Here is a 21,689-nt window from a genome sequence, read left to right as displayed (position 1 = left end):
ATATTGCTTTTATCGTTAAGAAGTTGTGCATTCTTTACTTTGACATTGGTATTTGTGAATATTCTGACGCTAAAAACAAAGAGGCAAAACCGAGGTGTAAGGAACACAGCAGTATATAGTACGATTTCGAAAATGATATATTTTACTTCGTCTCTTTGATTGCTAATATTTTATCATTTAAAAGAAGTAGATTTTCATTTCTTGTTATTGTAAAACAAGATCGTCCAAACGCTTAAACTTGGTTTCCCGTAACATGCGCAGGCTCAGAGCTAAACTACTTGTTATTCAATGTTATAAAGGTAGTAACGTTCATAGTGTATTTTCCATAAAAATGATTGGCGATTTTCGTTTGGAAACCTCTTAAAGCGGTAACAGACGAAAAAATGTGGCTTTGAAAACGTCGACGCTACATTTACATCGGAGCGTCGGTTTTTCGCATGCGCAGATGATAATTCTTGATCGTTTCGGTATGGAAAAGCGCGTGTGAGCCTATAGATGATGGATGCATTAGTGTCGTCCGAGCTTAAACGGAAAATTCATATCTGCATAATTTTTGGCGATTTTCCCGCTGAAAAACAATGTTGGGATAACTCTTAAGCCATCCAGACATTGTCATGGGAGACAAGGGCATATTGGTAAAAATCACCCTGCGATTCAGTTTTGTTTAAAACGTGGCCAAAGAAGTGAAAGTTTTTCACTCAGAAAATATTCATTTACTCACCGAAATAAGCCAAACTTTTCAGCAAATTCATTTTAGAGATATTACTAAGCTAATCTTTATTGTGATCTTTAAATATAATCACTGATAGATTGTTCCTTGAAGACTGAGACAACATTATTCTGTCTGATAAAGCAACTGTCGCGGGCGTAACAGATATTACTACACACGGGATCCCTGTATCATGTGCTTCGATAGCCTCTTGGGGTAATGCTTACAAAACTCCTGGTTACTTTTGCGCAACATTTCCATGTTGTACGTAACCGTACGCACAGGCAAAAGGCGAAATGCGCAGCTTTAGACTGTTTTGCAACAGCAGGCAACCCACTGATAACTATTGTATAAACTAAGATCGGTCTACTCTTCCTTTAGTAAACGTTTTCGCTCGAAAGCGACCATCTACCGCAATCGACTACCTTCTTAACTCATGCATTAGAAAATAAAAGTATTATTTGGTTTCGTACCTTATTTTAATCTTGTACTTTCGTGAGCATAAAAAAAAACCGCTTGATAACGATATTCACAGATCGAAGCTTTTGACTTTTTACTTATAAGTTAACAGCTTGCCCCCCCCCCCTCCCCTTAGGGTTTAGAGGGATATGTCAAACTAGCTCTTTTTTAGTTTGTAATTAATCTAAAAACAACGAAAACAATCAAGATGATATGAGCCTCATGTTACAGGTTAGAAAAGGTTTACGTTATTTTGTGATTTTTTTTTCTTCTTTCTATTTCTCTTCGCTTGATAAGAGATTATGCCGGTCAATTTTTCAGCCCAAGGTAATTAAGACATCAAACCAGTTAGATTTGAATCCCTTCCATTCCCGCTGAGAATCAATATGGTGGAAACATTGTTTTGCCTTGATTTAACCTGCATTCAAGTTTAGTAGGCGTCGAATAGCAAAATCATACTTATATGATGCTGTCAAACGCACCGTTACAATTTCAATGACTTGACTCTATAAATCGCCAAATATTTCCTGATACAAAATGAACAGACGAGCTGCTCTATTATTATACCCTTTTATAAGATCCCTTCATGTGCTTGAATGATAACATTGTACCCATAGTTCAAGGCCTAGGAAAACGTCGAGAAAAAGCTAGGACTCTTTTGGGGACGTTCAATAAGGGACATAAAGGAATCCAACGGCATATTAACACATGTGGCGAAAAGAGGGGGAAAAAATAAGAAGAACTTAGAAGAAAAGGAAAAGAAACTTATAAATTTGGTGTCAATAATGTAACATTAATTTAGATGTTCTAGTTGCTTATCGATCAACCGCCTTGTAATTCTGTTATTAAGTTCCCCAACGATCTTTTGAGGAATTTGGTTCTCTACTGGAGGGGTGGGTTAGAGATCCTCATCCTTTTTTATCCGAGGAGGTATTGCCTTACTTTAACATTCTATAGATTTCCTGAAAAATGAATATCATATAATTCAATCTCATATTGATATTGCTCCTACTCTTATCTATGTCTCTTCAATATCTGACCTCTAACAGTACAGATTTCCTGAAAAATAATTATCATATAATTCAACCCTCGGTCGGACTGACGGAACGACGGACTGACGGAACGACGGACAGACGGACGGACGGACAGACGGACGGATAGACGGACGGACAGACGGACGGACAGACGGACGGACAGACGGACGGACAGACGGACGGACAGACGGACGGACAGACGGACGGACAGACGGACGGACGGACGGACGGACAGACGGACTGAAAACAACTAATTAAAAATTGGAGATCTGACATGTAAAACCAAGTGGAATTGTTTTAACCAGAAATTAGCAGGTAAAAAGCCTTGTTAATCATTTATTGAATATGGCCGGAATTTTTAATTCAATTGATGTCGAACAGAATGAGGAGAAACAATTTTCCTTTCTCCCAATCTAATTATTGGTCACATCTTTCTGTAAGTAGTTATATCAATTGCAAGTTTAAATTCCCACGACCTTAAATTGTTTTTAAATTGCATTTCCCCATTAGGTTATTGTATCAGATTTCCCTACATTTAAACGCTATTTTCAGGCACATGTTCCTAAACAACACACATATAGTTTTTGATGCCAGCTAAAAATGAAGCGTTTTTACCCATTCCTTTTGCCATAAAGAAACATATATTACAACAAAAAGAATTGATTGGGATTTGAATAAGATTTCGGGATCCCTGCTGTTTAAAAAATCTTTCATACCATTTCCTTCCTTGTAAAGTTATTATATATTTTTTTATTTATGCTGGAATACGTGTGAAATAAAAATTAAAAAAAAGATGATTACAAAATCGAAAAAAAACAATTATACTGACATTTTATTAGCACCTAGCACTCTGCCATACTGGTACTGAGCGCTGTTCAAGCAGAATAGGGGAATACTTGGGCTGGCTGTTGACACAAAAATATTAAACAGGGAAGACAATCTATAGAAAAAAGAACGAGTGTACAAATATATATATATATATCTTTTTTTTAGGATAAAGAAGATGAACGGGTTTATGCTGACCTTCTGCCTTGTCTTTCATTTGATCGGTCTTCAAATGTATATTAAGTTTTCAGGTAAGGTTATAAGATATATATATATATATATATATAAGAAATCTGTGAATCAATTGTCCGTAAAATAGTGCTCAATACATCGATAGAAGTAGAGCAGAATATTTGTTTGAGAAGAAAAAGTCAAGACAACATTTTTCCCGACAAGCCTGTTTCGTGAATTGCTTCACTCTTCAGGGGATTTAATGATAAGAATATTCGTTACTATCATTTATATAGAAAAAGTATACATAATTAATTAGTGGATGTAGTTTAGCTGTTGCGTAATAATGCTTTGTTTCTGTGGCGGCATGAAGATACAAGTTCGTTGCGCTTATTTAATGATGAGAGTTCCGGTCGATAAATTATTAGAAACTTTTCTTTAAGACAAAGGTTACATCTTTTGCTGGAGCTGTCGTAGGCGGAGCTTGAAGATAGGACGCGCCATAAAATGGAGTAGCTGATATTACCGTTCTTGAGAGTCCAGATGTATTTGCTGAGTTCAGTCGAGTTTTTATGCTGTTCGTGGCGGAATGAGGCGGTGTGGTTTCTGTATCTTGTTTTGAAGTCGTTTTCTGTGAGTCCTATGTATGTTGCGGTAGTGTTGTTGTCCTTTCTTGTGACGGTGGCTTGGTATACAACTGATGATTGGAGGCAGTTGCCATTAAGCGGGCAATTGTTCTTTTGTCGGCAGTTGCATGTTTTCTTGTCCTTTGTGTTGTTTGCGGTGTCGTTGTCGTCTCTCGGTGGATGTAAAATGCGCTTGTTATGATTGTAAATGATTTGTTTAGCTGTACAGTTACAGCTGCATGAACAATGCCAAACAAATCATTGACAATCATAACAAGCGCATTTTACATCCACCGAGAGACGACAACGACACCGCAAACAACACAAAGGACAAGAAAACATGCAACTGCCGACAAAAGAACAATTGCCCGCTTAATGGAAACTGCCTCCAATCATCAGTTGTATACCAAGCCACCGTCACAAGAAAGGACAACAACACTACCGCAACATACATAGGACTCACAGAAAACGACTTCAAAACAAGATACAGAAACCACACCGCCTCATTCCGCCACGAACAACATAAAAACTCGACTGAACTCAGCAAATACATCTGGACTCTCAAGAACGGTAATATCAGCTACTCCATTTTATGGCGCGTCCTATCTTCAAGCTCCGCCTACAACAGCTCCAGCAAAAGATGTAACCTTTGTCTTAAAGAAAAGTTTCTAATAATTTATCGACCGGAACTCTCATCATTAAATAAGCGCAACGAACTTGTATCTTCATGCCGCCACAGAAACAAAGCATTATTACACAACAGCTAAACTACATCCACTAATTAATTATGTATACTTTTTCTATATAAATGATAGTAACGAATATTCTTATCATTAAATCCCCTGAAGAGTGAAGCAATTCACGAAACAGGCTTGTCGGGAAAAATGTTGTCTTGACTTTTTCTTCTCAAACAAATATATATATATATATATATATATATATATATATATATATATATATATATATATATATATATATATATATATATGTATGTATGTATTGAGCACTGTTTCACAGAAAGCAATTCTATACTTATATATAATTCAAAAGTAAGTCACTGAATGAAACAAACAATGAATAAAGCGATTTTTCTGTTTTGCATATCATTAAATATACTGAATAAATTAGATATTTGTATAAATGTATACTACAACGTTTCTGCAATCGAGTGTATATATATGTATATATACATATACCTAACCATAAGAATTCTGCGACTTTACATATATATATGTCTTTTGTTTTTCTTTTGTTTCGGCTCTCGAGAACAAAAGACATATATATATCTGAAGTTACAGAATTTTTTTTGGTTAGGTGTATATATATGTATATATATATATATATATTATTTTTTTTCGTAACAAGTTAACGTAAATGATATAGGAAATCGCACTACCTCGAGTAACATTCGGTATCAGAAACAGGTTTTAGATGGGTACAAACTAATGTGTGTTGGAAGGTGCGTCTGATTGCAAAGTTGCATCGTAGAATCGTTTTCGAATTACTCTACCTTTTTTCAGACATCGATCCACTATTGTAGGTACAGTGAAGCATTGTGCCATTAGGAGGAAACAACGATCTGGGAACGAGTGACAAAATATCTATACCAAAAGCATCCTCGTTGTTGACCTCAGACCTTGAGACGGTTAAACATACTTAAACGCTATCCGTGCAAACATCAATCTGTTGTTCTTGAGTTCGCAGATACTAAGCTTGTACCCAGTTTTGCCTTCGTACAAACGAAACGATACAAACGAAATCAATCAATAATAGTTGAATACCTGAAGAATCTGATTAGAAACGTCTTTTTGATTTTCTCAGGCACAACTTATTTAAAATCAGAACCTAACTAAGAGCTTTAATGACTTTTGTTTTCTCTAACACTCATCAACTACTTATACGTCGTGTTTATGCTTTCAATTGTTTCATGGAAGAAAAATACTTTAAACTCTATCAACGTTAGCAATTAATTAATTAAATGTTATCTTTGTATCAACAAGACTCTGTGGGCTGGGTAGACTGGGATACCTGGAAGGGGGGAGTGGAGGGGGCTTGTTTCAGCGTGCATGTAGTTCAGGTGAGCTTCCGATAATACCAGTTGATAAAGTAGGCATTGCATGCCATGCATTAGAAAACGACATCGAAATATGTTATGTGATTGCTGTATGCTGATCTACTTTGACGGTTTTTTTCAACGACTTTCATATGTCTTACATGTACTGTAAAGGTTGCACCTGACCTAAAAGAAACAAGATGTCCTATAGGCGTTCACTACTTTGCCTGTATTACGCACAGACTCAACGTAGTACATACAGTTGTAGAAGTTTGCATTGTTAACCAAAAGATAAAAATGAATGTTTCACAGCGAAAATTATTTTCTTAAGTTACCCCTTAAACTGTTATCCCTGTAATTCTTAAATAGTTGCAGGCTTTGCGTTTATTCCCATTACTAAACAGTGTTACGTTATGCATAGTACAATATTTCGAGCTTTTAATCTTCACATTGATGCGCCAGATAAGGTATGTTAGCCATTTCAAAAATGGCAGTCGTATTCTCAGCAGGGAAGAATCCAAAACTCCTTTTGTAACTAAACCTCCTCGTGATCAGTCATGTGACCCTGTGAATCTGGAATATGACAGCGTCAATCATGCTTAAACAACACGTTATCATGCTGTCGAAGTCTGAACCAATCAAGATCCCTATTGACCGATGCCGCAATGCATACTGGGTACCCCCTAATCCATTTTTTTGAGTAAGAATCGGAAAAAACAACCAATGCATTTTAATACTGGACTATCACAGCTATCCCAGTAAAGATATGGCATATAAATTTAATGCCAATATTTAATGTTTACACATTGTGTCCAACAGATGGGTTCAAGTGGACTTTACAACCTTCACAGAGGACGAAAGGACATGTTGGCTCTACTGTTCACATCAAGTGGCATTACGAATGTAATGACTTTGGTTCCTCTAGAATCTATTATAACACTAGACATCTATTCTCTCGAAACGCAAATAAACAAAACTATTCTGCAAGGAAAAATGTAGTTTCTCATTTCTCTGTTATTGGTGGATCAAATGTGACAATTATCATCCCTGATGTTGATAGAGATAAAAGTGGATCATATTGCTGCGATGTTGATTGTGATTATATATCAGACGTGAATTGCACATTTCTCGTCATATATGGTGAGTAGTTGATAATTCAACAATTCCGAATTCTTTATCACCTGCTTGAGTAATGTTGTTACGTCAGTCAAGGTAAACTGGGTTTTTTTTTCATACAGCACTATGTGACCGACATTGTATGCTGGAATAATATATGTAAATGATTAAAATTTGTCTGCGTATGCGCCAGATTTTGGCTTTGATGTGTCATAGCCTCCACTGTTCTTGGGTTTTGACGGAGCTGTTGTAGAAGATTCGTTAGCGATCTACATGTGGTTTTTAGATATAGGACAAAATCCATCAAAGTGATTGACAGTCTGTCTACATTTGTAATGTTGTGGATGGCAATTTTCAATATGACTCGCAGATTACAAGACATTTAGGATCCAATTCCGTCGAAAGAATGAAAATGTTCAAAACCTACCTATATTCTTCAAACGCCCATACACATTGAAGATAATTTAAAGGAATGCCAAACAGTGAAGGCTGGTAGTGATATTTTAAAGCGTACATACATTGTCGAAGGACAAAGCTAGCTATCCGGTCTGAGAAATAGTTAACGTTTATTGAAAGAGCGGAAAATGTCCAAATGATACTAAAAAAAACCCCAAAAATAATTTAATTAAATCAAATGCAAAGTCAGGCCGCAAAGATACTAAAAATTCTCTAGGTATTTACTTGGTTTCCAGTGCCTGTGCTTCGCGGCCAATTTTGACCTTCCCTTGATTAATTGAAGAATCAGATTGGCTTCATAGGAGAGTAAAACGTTTTAGTATAAATACACGGATGATTATTGAAAATCTCGCGCGCTGATTGGTCGAGAAACTCAGATTATCACACGTTATTACATGGCATCAATGTTTCGCGCGCTCTCATTGGCACGTGCTTAGCGAGCAAGATTTTCTTGTAATGATCGGTCATAACGGAAATTGTTCTCGGCCTCATTCACGGCTCTTTTCAGTTGCGATCAAAAGCTACGAAACCAAACATTAAATCAACCGAAAACATAAACAAAATACATTTATTTTTTCAATAACTGGAAAAAAAATTGTTGTATATCTTAAAGATACTTCTCAGTGTACAATGAGCGACGAAGAGAGCCACAGCGAAAGCGAATTTTACTATCCAGAGGAAGAAGAGGCAAAAAAGTGAGCAAAACAACATGGCTGAAGTAACCAATACCGGAGACGACAGTATCAATAACAGTCAAGAAGATTTGCTAAAGTTTGTGCAAGAACAGAAAAATGAGAACACTGTGAAAAAAACGGCAAGTGATATGAAGTGTTTTTACCGTTTTCTTGGGGAGATAAACAAGACAAATGTTCAGATTTTGGACTTGGCACCAAAAGAGCTTGACCACCTCCTTGGAAAGTTCTTCAAAAACATCAGGAGAGTTAATGGCGAGGAATACGAGCCAAGTAGTTTGACTGGGCTGCAGAGAAGCATCCAAAGGTTTCTGTCAGATTCCAGGTCAAAGATGAACATCCTCAAGGACGATGAGTTTGCTTTATCTAGAAAAGTATTGGAAACCAAGCGTAAAAACCTTGTTGAACAAGGCAAAGGGAACCGTCCTAACGCGACTCGTTCGTTGACCAAAGAAGAAGAAGACAAGCTGTATCAGAATGGCGCTTTTGTGCAGAAAATCTCGTAGTCCTTCAGAGAACCATGTGGTGGATTCTTTCCCTGCATTTTGGGTTTAGAGACCGCGACGAGAGCCGTAAATTGTGCTGGGGAGACGTCTCCTTACAGACAGATCCTCTCCAAGATGGCCGCGAAATGCTTGTTTAGCTGAATGAGCGGGGCACCAAGACACGTAACGGCAAAGAAAATGGTCACATGCGTTCTTTCTCACCAAAAGCATACGCCACAAACACGGAGAGATGTCCTGTTCAGTTTTATAAGCTGTTCAGAAGCCATCGACCCGAAGAAATGAACAAGCCAGATGCTCCATTCTTTCTTGCTGTACGACACGGCGACCGCCGAATAAAGGCGCCCCTAGGCAAGAATGAAATCGGTAAATTCTTGAAAATAGCCGCAGACGAAGCCATTCTCCAAAGAAAAGGAGCAAAAGTCACAAATCACAGCGTCAGGAAGACTGGCACTGGCCGATTTTTAGATGCAAATACCCCAGAGACTTTTGTGGTTCAATTAAGCGGTCACAAAAGTCTTCAAAGCCTCCAGTCATACAAGTCAGCAAATGAGCACCATCAGTGACAAATGTCGTACATTAATTTTGAGTTCTTCAAGTCACTCGCAAAATTCCAAACAGATAACTGCTCCTCCAGACAATAGCAGTGGCCAGTTAATAACGAATTCACAGCAGTCACATAGCAGCCTGAGTCTCCAAAACACGACGAATTCGCTCGCTGTGAATAATTCAAGCGACCCAGCAGCTTTAAATGGTGTTTTTCCTGGAGCGAATATCAGCAGTATCTCTCAATGTCAGTTCCAGATCTTCAATGGCCCAGTTAAGTTAATCCAACAAGGTGCAAAGCGACGTTATGTTATTGAGAGCGACGACGAAGAATAACACTTCACTGAAATCACTGCAAGTTCTCCGCACGTGTTCATAATTCATTGACAATTTGGGTCTATTTTTCTTCTAAATTTTTGAGTTTTTAAGAGTTCAAACACTTGTAAACACAGGTATCTGTGTTTTGTGAAATTAAAGTATTCGCATTTTCCTAGATCCTGCCATAATAAAGACAAAAATGTTCTCGCTTTGAACAAAACCGTCTCTGTAAATTTCAATAAATTCGCCAGGATCGCTTGGCTCAGTGAACACGACCTCAACTTTGACCTTGCGTGCGCAAGCGGATGTTAAAAATTACTTCCGGTTTTCATAGTTAGGTATATTATTTATTAAAAATACACTAAATAAGGCCATATAATAAATAACTTATTAACCTCGTCCGTTCGGTCATTACAGGGGAATCTCAGACCTCGGCTTTTCAAGACCTCGGTCTGAGATTTTCCTGTAATGACCTCACTCTTGGTTAATAAGTGGTATATAATCACCTCCAGCGATACTCCAAAATGGCGGCGCCAGCCGTTTTGTTGCTGTTTCTTAATTTTAAATGTGCCTCTTATCTTCTTCTTTTTTCTTTCTTTTTTGAAAGAATCACCTGTGTGTTTATACTAAAACAATTATTCACCCCAGGCTCAGTGAATATCGAGAATAATAACCTCAACCTCGTTTCGGTTATTATTCCCCGATATTCACTTCGCCTTCGGCGAATAATTGTTAAATATTGAATTTATTTTTGCATACCCCAGCATGTTTAATGGACAACAAACCCTAGGTTCAGTTCTTAAGACCTACGCCTTTAGTTATTCTGACACCAGCGCTTACTTGCTGAAATTGGCTTGAGCTTTATTTTTTGAATCAATGTTCAGGATACTAACATAAAACAATTTACTATATCGTCAAAACAAATGAATGAAGACAAACGACTTAGTAATAGTTAGGTAAATCCACAACAAAGCATTCAGAAATTCACAAAGCCAAATCATGGATCGAGTATAAATAAATTAAACAAAACTTCAAAAAAACTAATATTCGCCAACTTTACCAATCGCTTTAGTAGTCAACGTTCGATATTCTGGTTTAGCCATTTTTTAGTGCCCTTTCCTAAAATGTCCAAAAGCGCTTTACAAACAAATAATAATTAATGACAATAATTAATAATAACATACAATATCTGTAATATCAAATTCAAAAAACTATGTAATCTAAAAGTCAATAAGATTTAACGAATGATCAATGAAAAGCTTTTCAAAATAAATATGTTTTGAGATAACTCTTGAAAATATTTAAAGATGTACTACATTTAATTTGCAGTGGCAAGGCATCCCAAAGCATTGGAGCAGAAATAGAAAAAGCGCGGTATCCATACGACTTTAGATTATAATTTGAAACCTTGAGTAACCTCTTAGAACCAGATCTCAAACAGCGTTGAGAAACATAAGGCTCAAGTTAGTCGCAGAGATACTTTGGCGCAATACCATGGATAACTTTATACGTAAAAAGAAGAATTTTAAATTCGATACGCTGCTCAGTCGGCAACCAATGCAGCTGTACTAAAATGGGTGTGATATGCTGAGATTTGCGTGATAAGGTAACCAGCCTGGCAGCAGTGTTTTGTACATACTGCAGCCTCTACAAAAACTCTATCAGAATATTGAATTTGGCTATAACACTTGACTGGGATGAGCAAGACCTATGTTTATTTTCTCCGTATTTTTATTTTTAGCTTTGCCTCGTATCAACTACCTGACCTCACACCTGTCTGGTAATCAAGGAGATTCAATAACATTAAGATGTAATGCATCTGGATATCCAGCACCTCGTGTTACATGGACACATATGGATACCAACAGAACAATTGCCAATTCCAGTGTGACGTCATTCAACATCACTGGTAATGGATCGGGAGGAAAGTATTGCTGTCACGTGTCAAACGGTTTTGGGAATGAGACTAATTGTACGTCCATTCAAGTAACAGGTATGCAGGCTTGATATAGTAGTGAACGTGTATACCACAAAAGATTGTATGATATATTGCAGTCTTAACATCTTTGTCATCATAAAATAACTGCTATGAATGTCGCGTTCTGATTGGTTTGCAGCGCGTGCTTTATGAGAGCACATTGCACGCACGCGCACTTTCCGTTGCGTCATTCCCTATTATTTGTATTTTATAAAAGAAATAAAAAACTTGCTTGCTGTGATGAGGGTAGCCATAAAGCACTTGGGGATTGGCAGAACACCCGAGAAGTGTCCAGAAGCACTCCGCTACTCGTCGTGCTTCTCCTAACACTTCTCTTGTGTTCTGCAAACCCCCTTTATGACAGCACACAGCACGCGCGCGCGTTTTCTATTTCTTCAGTATTTGGTACAACAAAGTCACAATGAAACGAGAAACCAACTATCAACCAAGCAATGAAAACCAGTCATAATCCATAAAAATAAAGCTTATTTAAATGAGTATTTTATCCTTGAATGAGCTAACTTGTTGCTATTCATCTAAATATCTGCTGAAAACATAAACTGTGGGTCTATGCACTTTACATGTCGCCTCTCACCTTATTGGCTAAATGTAATCAGCAGATAGACCAGTATATCAGTATAGTAAACAAGGCGCAAGGTAGAGTAAACAGTACTAGTATCATGAAGGTAGAGATCGATCGTACTTAAGTCTGCAATTTATATAAACATTTGCATATTCGGCATTAAGGAATGTAGACCCTAGGAAATATGTCCCAGTATATTATCCAACATTTAGCTCAAAAAACTATTGGGTCGAATGTTGGAACCAATTTTCATGGTCTGCCAGCAATGGTGGGTCGAAATATTGCCTAAACGTTTGGGTGAAAATATTTTTGGTCAAGTGTTGGGACTTTTTGTCAGGGCCTTTAATGTGCTTCCTTAGCAGATCGAAATGGGTAATCGCGTCAGGAATTAAATGAGACTACGAAAGCATAGGCATGATATTGTTCACTGCACAGTTGTTTTTTTTTGTATATGGCCTGGTGATTTTGATATATGTATCTTGCCATTATTATTATGTAGAATATAAACCAATAAATACAGTGCTGATATCGAACATGACATTTACAATATCAAATGCTACATTCAAAATAATCTGTAAGGCAGACGCATCTCCCTCAGCAAAATACTTCATAGGCTATTGATCTTGTAGAAGAAAAATAAAAGACATATTTATTAGGAATATTACTAATGATTATTACTTATCATGTTGAGACAATTGCATTATAGCTTTTCAATACGCAGGTGCAACCGCTTTCGCTATGATTAATGCCAATGAAAAAAAAAATGTTGAAACAGTTCGTCTGTAATGACGGTGGTACCAACCTAAGACCTAGGACAAGCGTCGAACTTTCCATGCACCGAACTCATTAAAAACAATGGATATCAGGTGATAATGAGGCGGCATTCTTTGATGTAATTAAGTTCGGTGCATGGAAAAATCGACGCTTGCCCTAGGCCTTAGTAACACTTACGTAAATATACTTATATTTATGTATACGATAATCACAGAACCACCAATTATAACAACCAAGTGGGATACTCTGATTAACATGAAGAACAAAAGCGTTCGAATAAACTGTAAAGCCACAGGGATACCGAGACCAATTATTACTTGGCATAATGCGACGAACAACAACGTCATTTATGAGGCAAATGAAACCTTACAAGTAAAGAATGAAGAGTGTATAAATAAAACATTAGAATACTACTGCAGGGCATCGAATATTGTTGGAAACATCACAAGTAATATAACAACTGTAAAAGGTAGGTTTATTTCCAAACGTAAGTTATCTTGCCGATAACAGTTTGGTTGTTTAGTTCTTTGATTGTTTGGTTGTTTGGTTGTTTAGTTCTTTGATTGTTTGGTTGTTTGGTTGTTTGTTTGTTTGGTTGTTTGGTTGTTTGGTTGTTTGGTTGTTTGGTTGTTTGGTTGTTTGGTTGTGTGGTTGTTGGTTGTTGGTGTTTGGTTGTTTGGTTGTTTGGTGTTGGTGTTTGGTGTTTGGTTTGTTTGGTTGTTTGGTTGTTTGGTGTTTGGTTGTTTGGTTGTTTGGTTGTTTGGTTGTTTGGTGTTTGGTTGTTGGTTGTTTGGTTGTTTGGTTGTTTGGTTGTTTGGTTGTTTGGTTGTTTGGTTGTTTGGTTGTTTGGTTGTTTGGTTGTTTGGTTGTTTGGTTGTTTGGTTGTTTGGTTGTTTGGTTGTTTGGTTGTTTGGTTGTTTGGTTGTTTGGTTGTTTGGTTTGTTTGGTTGTTTGGTTGTTTGGTTGTTTGGTTGTTTGGTGTGTTTGGTGTTGGTTGTTGGTGTTTGGTTGTTTGGTTGTTTGGTTGTTTGGTTGTTGGTTGTTGGTTGTTTGGTTGTTTTGGTTGTTGGTTGTTTGGTGTTGGGTGTTGGTTGTTTGGTTGTTTTGTGTTTGGTTGTCTGGTTGTTTGGTTGTTGGTTGTGGTGTTTGGTTGTTTGGTTGTTGTTGTGGTTGTTTGGTTGTTGGTTGTTTGGTTGTTTGGTTGTTTGGTTGTTTAGGTTGTTTGGTTGTTTGGTTGTTTGGTTTGTTTTGGTTGTTTGGTTGTTTGGTTGTTTGGTTGTTTGGTGGTGTTGGTTGTTTGGTTGTTTGGGTTGTTTGGTTGTTTGGTTGTTTGGTTGTCTTGGTTGTTGGGTGTTTGGTTGGTTATGGTGTTTTGGTTGTTTGAGTTGTGTTTGTTGGTTGTTTGGTTGTTTGGTTGTTGGTGTTTGGTTTCTGGTTGTTGGTTGTTTGGTTGTTTGGTATGTTTGGTTGTTTGGTTGTTTGGTTGTTTGGTTGTTTGGTTGTTTGGTGTTTGGTTGTTTGGTTGTTTGGTTGTTTGGTTGTTTGGTTGTTTGGTTGTTTGGTTGTTTGGTTGTTGGTTGTTTGGTGTTTTGGTTGTTGGACATTGTTTGGTTGTTTGGTTGTTTGGTTGTTGGTTGTTTGGTTGTTTGGTTGTTTGGTTGTTTGGTTGTTTGGTTGTTTGGTTGTTTGGTTGTTTGGTTGTTTGGTTTGTTCTTGGTTTTTGTCATATTAATAATTACTTTTTTATTTTCCTTTTTCATTCTATTGATGTTACGATTTAAAGTCTGGACATTTTGCAAGAAGGAAAACTCTGCTGATAATGGTATGTTTATTATGTGATCAACATAATCAACACGAATGAATCTGTCGTAAATACTTATGGCTTATGATTACATATTGAATCCTTGCATGATCCACTGATGGATGAGTATATTGTGTGATTTTTACTTCAAAAGTTAGAGTAATTAGCTAAAATTAAATCAGAATAAGTTACCCATTCAACATTACTGTCATACATTTTAAACTAAAGTTCATTTTGAATATATAGATAAGTGGTGCTTCTATAACCTAATTACAATACTGTATGCTTTTCTAATGTTGACTGAAATCTTTAGCCACGGGTAACGGCTTGGGGAACAAAACCTTCTTGATTATGGTAGTTTTATAAGCTCTCTATAGATGTGCCATGTCTGGTCTTTTTAATTTATATTTGTTATTTTAAAAATAGGCACTCTAGACTCTAACTTACGGCCCTTATGGTAGCCTTCTTTGCGCATGGGTGACCGAAAAGGAGAGAGAATTAAGTCATTATAGCTCAGTATACATATTTTTAATTATCAATCTATTTATTTTTTATTGTTTTTAGCAAAACATATGGTTATACTTTAAATTTAATATGATTTTGCTGTTTTTGCTATTTCAGATGACGATGGATCCATTCTTCCTCCTGAAAATCTGTTGCAAATAATCATAGCATCGTTTGTGCTCTACTATTTGCTGTTGCCTTGATACTGGTTTATGTTTTTATTTCGCGAAAACGGAAGCAGTCAAAACGTGATGTTGTCAGTGGTAAATGAGAAGATAATGCATTTCTTTAATTACGTCAGATTAATGGACTATTTCTGCGATTTCTGCGACCGCATCTTGGATCGCAATGCATTATAATCGTCCAGGTGCAATTGGAGCTTAATTACAAAAATGAAGTCGATTGATATTAACAATTAACCACGAGAGAATACAAAGAAGGAAATTAGACGGCACATCGATCACCTTTACCCATAAAAGAAAGACAAACACACGAAACGATATATATATATATTCCGTCATTATTGATCTTTTGTTTTGCCCCTTGGCAAGATGACCGCCGTATCGTAGACGTAGTCCACTGAATGGCCATGCTTCGATAATTGCTTCTAACATTTTGAAAACAAAAAAAAAGAAGAGATCATGTCAAGCTAATTTTCCCTTTCAAATCCTTAAAACACTCATTAATAATTCATAACCTTTTGGTCAAATTGCAGCCACCATACACGTCACGTGCATGCACATTTATACCTGATAAATTCCTCTTTATTAGTATTCAAGTGATTTTATATAAGACACATGTGGACTTTATATAAAGACCACTCGAATACTATGAGGATGAAACAGTTATACCTTTTATGCCTGATAAACACTCCTACTCGTTTTTCAAACACTACTTATAATACTTAGTTTTATATACATTACTATTTCTCCTATATATTTATGTACTGTTTAAAAAACGAGTAGGAGTGTTTTATCAGGTATAAAAGCACGAGGCGTAGCCGAGTGCTTTTATACCTGATAAAACACGATGTACGAGTTTTTTGAACTGCTTAAAACACTCATGAACAATTTATAAGATTTTGGTTCAACTGGAGCCACCATACACGTCACGAACATGGATTTTTATACTTCGATAGAGATTTGACGTCACGGACATGCACATCCAGATTCAATAGAAGCTCCCACACGTTGGATATTGCGTGCCAACGCAAAGACAGGCACGATAGTCAAAGATCATTAGGGTTGACTATGACCTTGATGAAGCTCTATGTCTTCATCTAAACTTGGATGCATACTTCATCCCTGATGAAGTCATCCTCATAGTATTCGAGTGGTCTTTACATAAAGATCACTTGTGTCTTTATATAAAGACACGTGTCTTTATATAAATTCACTTGAATACTAATGAAGAGGACTTTATCGGGTATAAAGGTTCATGCACGTGATGTGTATGGTGGCTCCTATTGGACCATAAGCTTATGAATTATTAATGAGTTTTAATATTACGATCTGAAACTCCAACTGTTTACTAATCATTTTTTGTGTTCATTTTGATGCAACTGATAGAGTCAAGGGATAGGGTCACGTGACCTGTTAATGGAAATCACCTATTTTCAAACAATAATTGCCCTTCACATCTCCCTGATTTTCCTCTTTATCACTTTCAGGCACACAGCAGCAAGACCTGGGGTAAAATCCAAAATAATCTCTTAAAGTCATATATCACATTAAAAAAAGATTGCTGTTGTTTGAGTGGCCGCATGGCTGATTGCTAATTTCTTAATTTGTTTGCTGAATGGTTCGTTGTTTGGTTAGTTAGTTGTTTTTGTTTTGTTTTGTTTTGTTTTGTTTTGTTTTTGTTTTTTTGTTTTTTTGTTTGTTTGTTTGTTTTGTTGTTGTTGTTGTTGGTTTTTTTGTTTTGTTTTTTGTTTTGTTTTGTTTTGTTTTGTTTTTGCTTTGTTTTGTTTTGCATTGCTTTTTTTTCTTTTTCTTGTTTTGGTTATTTTTTTTAGTGTTAATTAGGTGGTTAGTTGGTAGTTTTGATTTCGGTTAGGTTAAGTGGGCGTCAGTTGTTCGGTTAGTCTTGTCTGTTTTAAGAGTCATATATCATTTTTTTTAATACTTAATGTTGCGGTTTTTTTTAATTTTCTTCAAATTAATGGGTGTTGTGAAATACTAAGGGTTTTTTTTTTCTTAATTAGGGCAAATGAATGGGCCGAAGAGTGTCCCTATGGAGAACCAGTTGATGCAATACGAGGGAGAAACGTATTTCACACATCTGCAAGCAATGCTGATTATGCCACCGTGGAAGAGACTGGGTACAAACCGGTTATCACTTCTAAAACAGTACAACAACCAACACGTGACGAGACATCCAGTTCCAAGAAAGTGAAATCTAACGTGGAACCCGTGTATGCTATAGTCAATAAAAACAAAAAGAAGGTTGGTTTGCATTATTTTTAGGAAAATAATAATTTTAAAATGAATATGTCTGGATTACTTTGAATACACTCCATTTTCGAGTTCGTTATATTATTATTCTTGTCATTGTTTCTTTACTACAGACTCATTTACTCATTTTTCCAGTGCTTTGAAGGGGCATTTGCAACATATTTATTGCTTTAAAGTTTTTCTTCCTTCGAAATTTTGGACTGCTGGTTCGTTGTTCTTCGTTAATTGAAAGAACTGGATTGTTCAGTATTTCATTATGATTCATTTACCGAGAAGAGCCGATAAAGTTTATGAAGTTTATATTATATTTATATTAAGTTTATATTATATTTATTTATAAACAGTAAATAAGTAATTCAACATGGCGACAAAACAATTGCTCACTATCGATCACGTGACTTTCGTTGGAGATGAAAGTGGGGTAATTAATATACAATTAGCAAATTAAAATCAAAATATGTCAACACAGTTCTAAAAGTAATTTATCTGAATATTTCTTGTGCCTAACACCAAAAATTAAGACACACATACAACTTCCAAGACCCTCCAAGCTACGGAATGTTAATTGACCCCCTCCCCCCCCCCCCCCTCGTCAAAACTCAATTATTACCGGAAGTGACGTCTATTGATAGTAACCTATTAGGGGGGCTAGAGTCCCCCAACCCTCCCCCTCCGGCGTCCCTGGAAAGCATGAATAGTCTACATAAAATTGAGGCTTACCCTGAGCAACGCGAAACACCCGAAACTGGGAGCCTATAACTCTCTTGGTGAACAACGAGATTTGCTTACATTTATATTATTTGGTAATACTTATTTTTCTCCTTAGAATAAATCGGCTGATGTACCACTAAATTCTCTATATGACGAGATACCAGATGACTTGTAGAATCCAAAATTTCCGTGAAGTTTGTTAATAACCCATCAAGATCCAAAAACCTCTGATAACGAAAACAGTAACGAAGAAGAAGATGGAGTTGACAGCGGTGATCAGGGACAATCTTGGCTGCCTTGGGTATATTGAAACTTATTACGTTAATTGATTATGCAAATATTTGGGAACACGGTAATCCCGCCAACTGAAGTCTATTATAATTGGAAATCAAATTTCCTTCCTTCTTGTAGGCTAAAAATAAACAAGAAATGGAACTTTAAAAAAAAAATAGAAGTACAAATTGGTTTTTCAAAAATCAGTGCTGAAATGTGTGCTTTTAAATAAATAAAAATTCATATTTTTGATAACCAATCAGCTTGAATATCGCTTTGGTTACAGTAGGTGAGTCTTTGAACACTTCAGTTTGAGGCCTTACAACAAAAACGTTTTGAGCCGATACCACATTAACTATCTTATAGTTCGAGTAAAGTTTTTAATGAATTGTATATTTTTAATATTAGGTAAGCATATATTTGAAAAAAGCTAGTCACCCAAAAAAGAATTAGGTGTTTCTGAACAGAATGATAGGTAGAAAAAAACATCTATATGTTTCAACTGCTGTTATACAACTTGTCTTGATGGCCAGTAGTATAGGGAATGGGGGTTCCAGCGCAATCTCAACACGGGCAAGACCCGTGTCAAAAATCCACCTACGGACAATCCCCACTCCTAGTGTGGTTGGGGGCAACAGCGCAAATATGTTAGTCTATATATGGAGTGCGAAGAATGTAAGAGAACTTTTAAGAAAGAAGCGGATTTGAAAAAGCATTTGAAAATGAAGACGAAGTGTATGAGCAGTTATGATTGTGGATGTGGTAAGAAGTTTGAGACTAAGGTTAAATTGTTTTGGCATTGTCAGGACTGTGAGTACGACTACGACGACCTAAAAAGTGCTTGGTATTAGGTATAAAATATTTCCTATTATATAGATGGAATCCCAAAGCAACTTCAGCACGGTGTCAATACCCGGCAACGGTGAGATTGACGTTAGACAGTTTTGGCGTCAGTCAGAAAGGAAGGTTAAAAGGACTCTCCGAAAAGGTATAGAAGAATTAGGAGCCCTGAAAGCGAGCATAATGGTAGAAGTAAGTTTGTCAAAAGACGAGGTAATGACGACAGCAATGTTGCGATCAAAGTCGTTAGTGATATTAGAATCCACGAATCTGGATAGGTCACTCAGTGAAGCCTTAGAAGCAATAATGGAGTCGCTGTCTAACTACACGAAAGAAGGATCGGGTTGGACAGTAGAGGAGGTTGAAGGAATAGAGATAAGTATAGCCAGGTACGTACCCATACGAGGGGGGAGTTACGTACCGCTACCAACGTGAGTAGAAAGGAAGAAGGCTATTGTAAACGTGAAGAATGAAGACAATCGATGCTTTATGTGGGCAATCAGGTCTGCACTGTATCCAGCAGAGAAGGATCCCTGTAGGACAAGTAAGTATCCCACAGATGATTTAGAGTGGGATGGTGTGGAATTTCCCATGCAGTTGATAGACATTCCCATATTTGAGGAATTAAACGATCTAGCAATTAACGTTTACGGAGTCAGAGAGCAGACGATAGTACCGTTAGTTCTGTCAAAAAGTAAAGGAGAGCGCGTACATTTATTCTACCACGGCGGACACTACTCATGGGTTAAACACATTAGCAGACTATTCTACAGACATACTAAGCACAAAGGTAAAAAGTACTTCTGTGACTGCTGCTTGCTGTCATTTACATCCTTAAATGCCCTAAAGAAACACGATGAGATCTGCCGCGGAGTCGAAGAAGTGGCGCAACGGATCCAGATGCCCACCAACAAAGAGCTTTCATACGCAGACCATCAAAAGCAGATGCAAGTACCTTACGTGATATATGCAGACTTCGAAGCGTTGATAACTAAGGAAGAGCAGAAACGTGGCGCCACGAATAAGGTAGGATTACACGAGATCTGCTCCTTTGGTTACATAGTAGTCAGATCAGATGGTAAAGCAAACCCTCCTGTGATTTACCGAGGTAAGAACGCAGCTAATGAGTTTCTAGAAGCATTGCGAGAAGAGGAGGGGGAGATTAGAGAACAATTAAGACGTCCAAAGAAGATGGAATTTACCAAAGAGAACCAGGAGGCTTTTAACAAGGCAAAAAAATGCCACATTTGCCAACATACGCTTCTTCAGTTTGGAAGACGAGCCAAGAAAGCGTGGGATGAAGATGGAAAGTATCTAGGAGAAGCTCATTTTAAATGCGGGAAGTATGCTAAGAAAGGTGAGAAGCCGGGAAAGCCCTCCACGCACTGCATTCACTGTCACAAAGCATTTGTTGAGGATTTCTATGTGGATAAGGTTAGGGATCACTGCCACATCACGGGTAAATACAGAGGAGCGGCTCATTGGAAATGCAATATAAACTTCAAAGTAGATCCAGAAATGGAAATACCCGTATTCTTTCACAATTTAAGGGGTTACGACTCCCATTTGCTACTACAAGGAACAGACGGCTCCGACGTCAAATGCATACCCAACAACAAAGAAAGGTACATGTCCGTAACTGTGGGTAAGCTAAAGTTCTTAGATTCGCAGCAGTTTATGGCGGACTCCTTGGCAAACCTCGTAAAGTATAACACCAACTTTCCCATTTCCAGTCAATACGGCGCGGAAAGGAAAGGAGTCTACCCATACGAATACATGGACTCCTGGGATCGATTCAAAGAACCCCTACCACCCAAAGATCGCTTCTACAGCACCCTAAACGAGTCCGGCATAAAGGATGAGGAGTACCAGCATGCGTTAGACGTGTGGGAAAAGTACTCCTGTGAGAACATGGGCGACTACCACGACATCTACCTAAGGTCTGACGTAGTGCTGCTCGCAGACGTTTTCCAAAGCTTCAGAAAGATGGCTATGGAATATTACGGATTGGATCCCGCTAATTTCTACACGGCTCCTGGGCTCAGCTGGAGTGCTTTGTTAAAGAAGACAAATGCGCAGTTGGATCTCCTAACGGAGTACGACATGTATCGGTTTATGGAAGACGGTATTCGTGGCGGCGTATGCGGGCCCAGCCGACGTTACGCCCGCGCAAACAACCCCTTAGTAGAGCACGACCCAGAGAAACCAACCACATACATTTACTACCTGGATGCGAATAACCTTTATGGTTGGGCAATGTCACA

General features: G+C 37.4%; 1 protein-coding gene across 2 annotated transcripts; it reads left to right on the top strand.

Annotated features, from left to right (window-relative positions):
- The first annotated feature begins 1,300 nt into the window (after positions 1-1,300).
- Positions 1,301-17,453, top strand: LOC116288158 (limbic system-associated membrane protein-like). Of its 2 annotated transcripts, none has more exons than XM_089039996.1 (9): positions 1,301-1,399; positions 3,196-3,278; positions 6,697-7,017; positions 11,250-11,501; positions 13,058-13,312; positions 14,627-14,665; positions 15,266-15,411; positions 16,818-16,839; positions 17,352-17,453. In XM_089039996.1, the coding sequence occupies exons 2-7, from the start codon at positions 3,206-3,208 to the stop codon at positions 15,349-15,351; spliced, it is 1,026 nt and encodes a 341-aa protein (XP_088896122.1). In that variant the 5' UTR covers positions 1,301-1,399; positions 3,196-3,205; the 3' UTR covers positions 15,352-15,411; positions 16,818-16,839; positions 17,352-17,453. The 2 variants fall into 2 exon arrangements, with proteins under 2 accessions (XP_088896122.1, XP_088896121.1); XM_089039995.1 differs by lacking the exon at positions 1,301-1,399 and adding an exon at positions 2,473-2,638.
- The last annotated feature ends 4,236 nt before the right edge of the window (positions 17,454-21,689 follow it).

This window comes from Actinia tenebrosa, unplaced genomic scaffold, assembly GCF_029948245.1.
Source record: "Actinia tenebrosa isolate PJP-AT-01 unplaced genomic scaffold, QUT_ActTen_1.0 PGA_scaffold7__59_contigs__length_16204524, whole genome shotgun sequence".
Taxonomy (NCBI): domain Eukaryota; kingdom Metazoa; phylum Cnidaria; class Anthozoa; order Actiniaria; family Actiniidae; genus Actinia; species Actinia tenebrosa.
The sequence above is the reverse complement of the archived record's forward strand: the minus strand, read 5'-3'. Positions and strand labels throughout refer to the sequence as shown.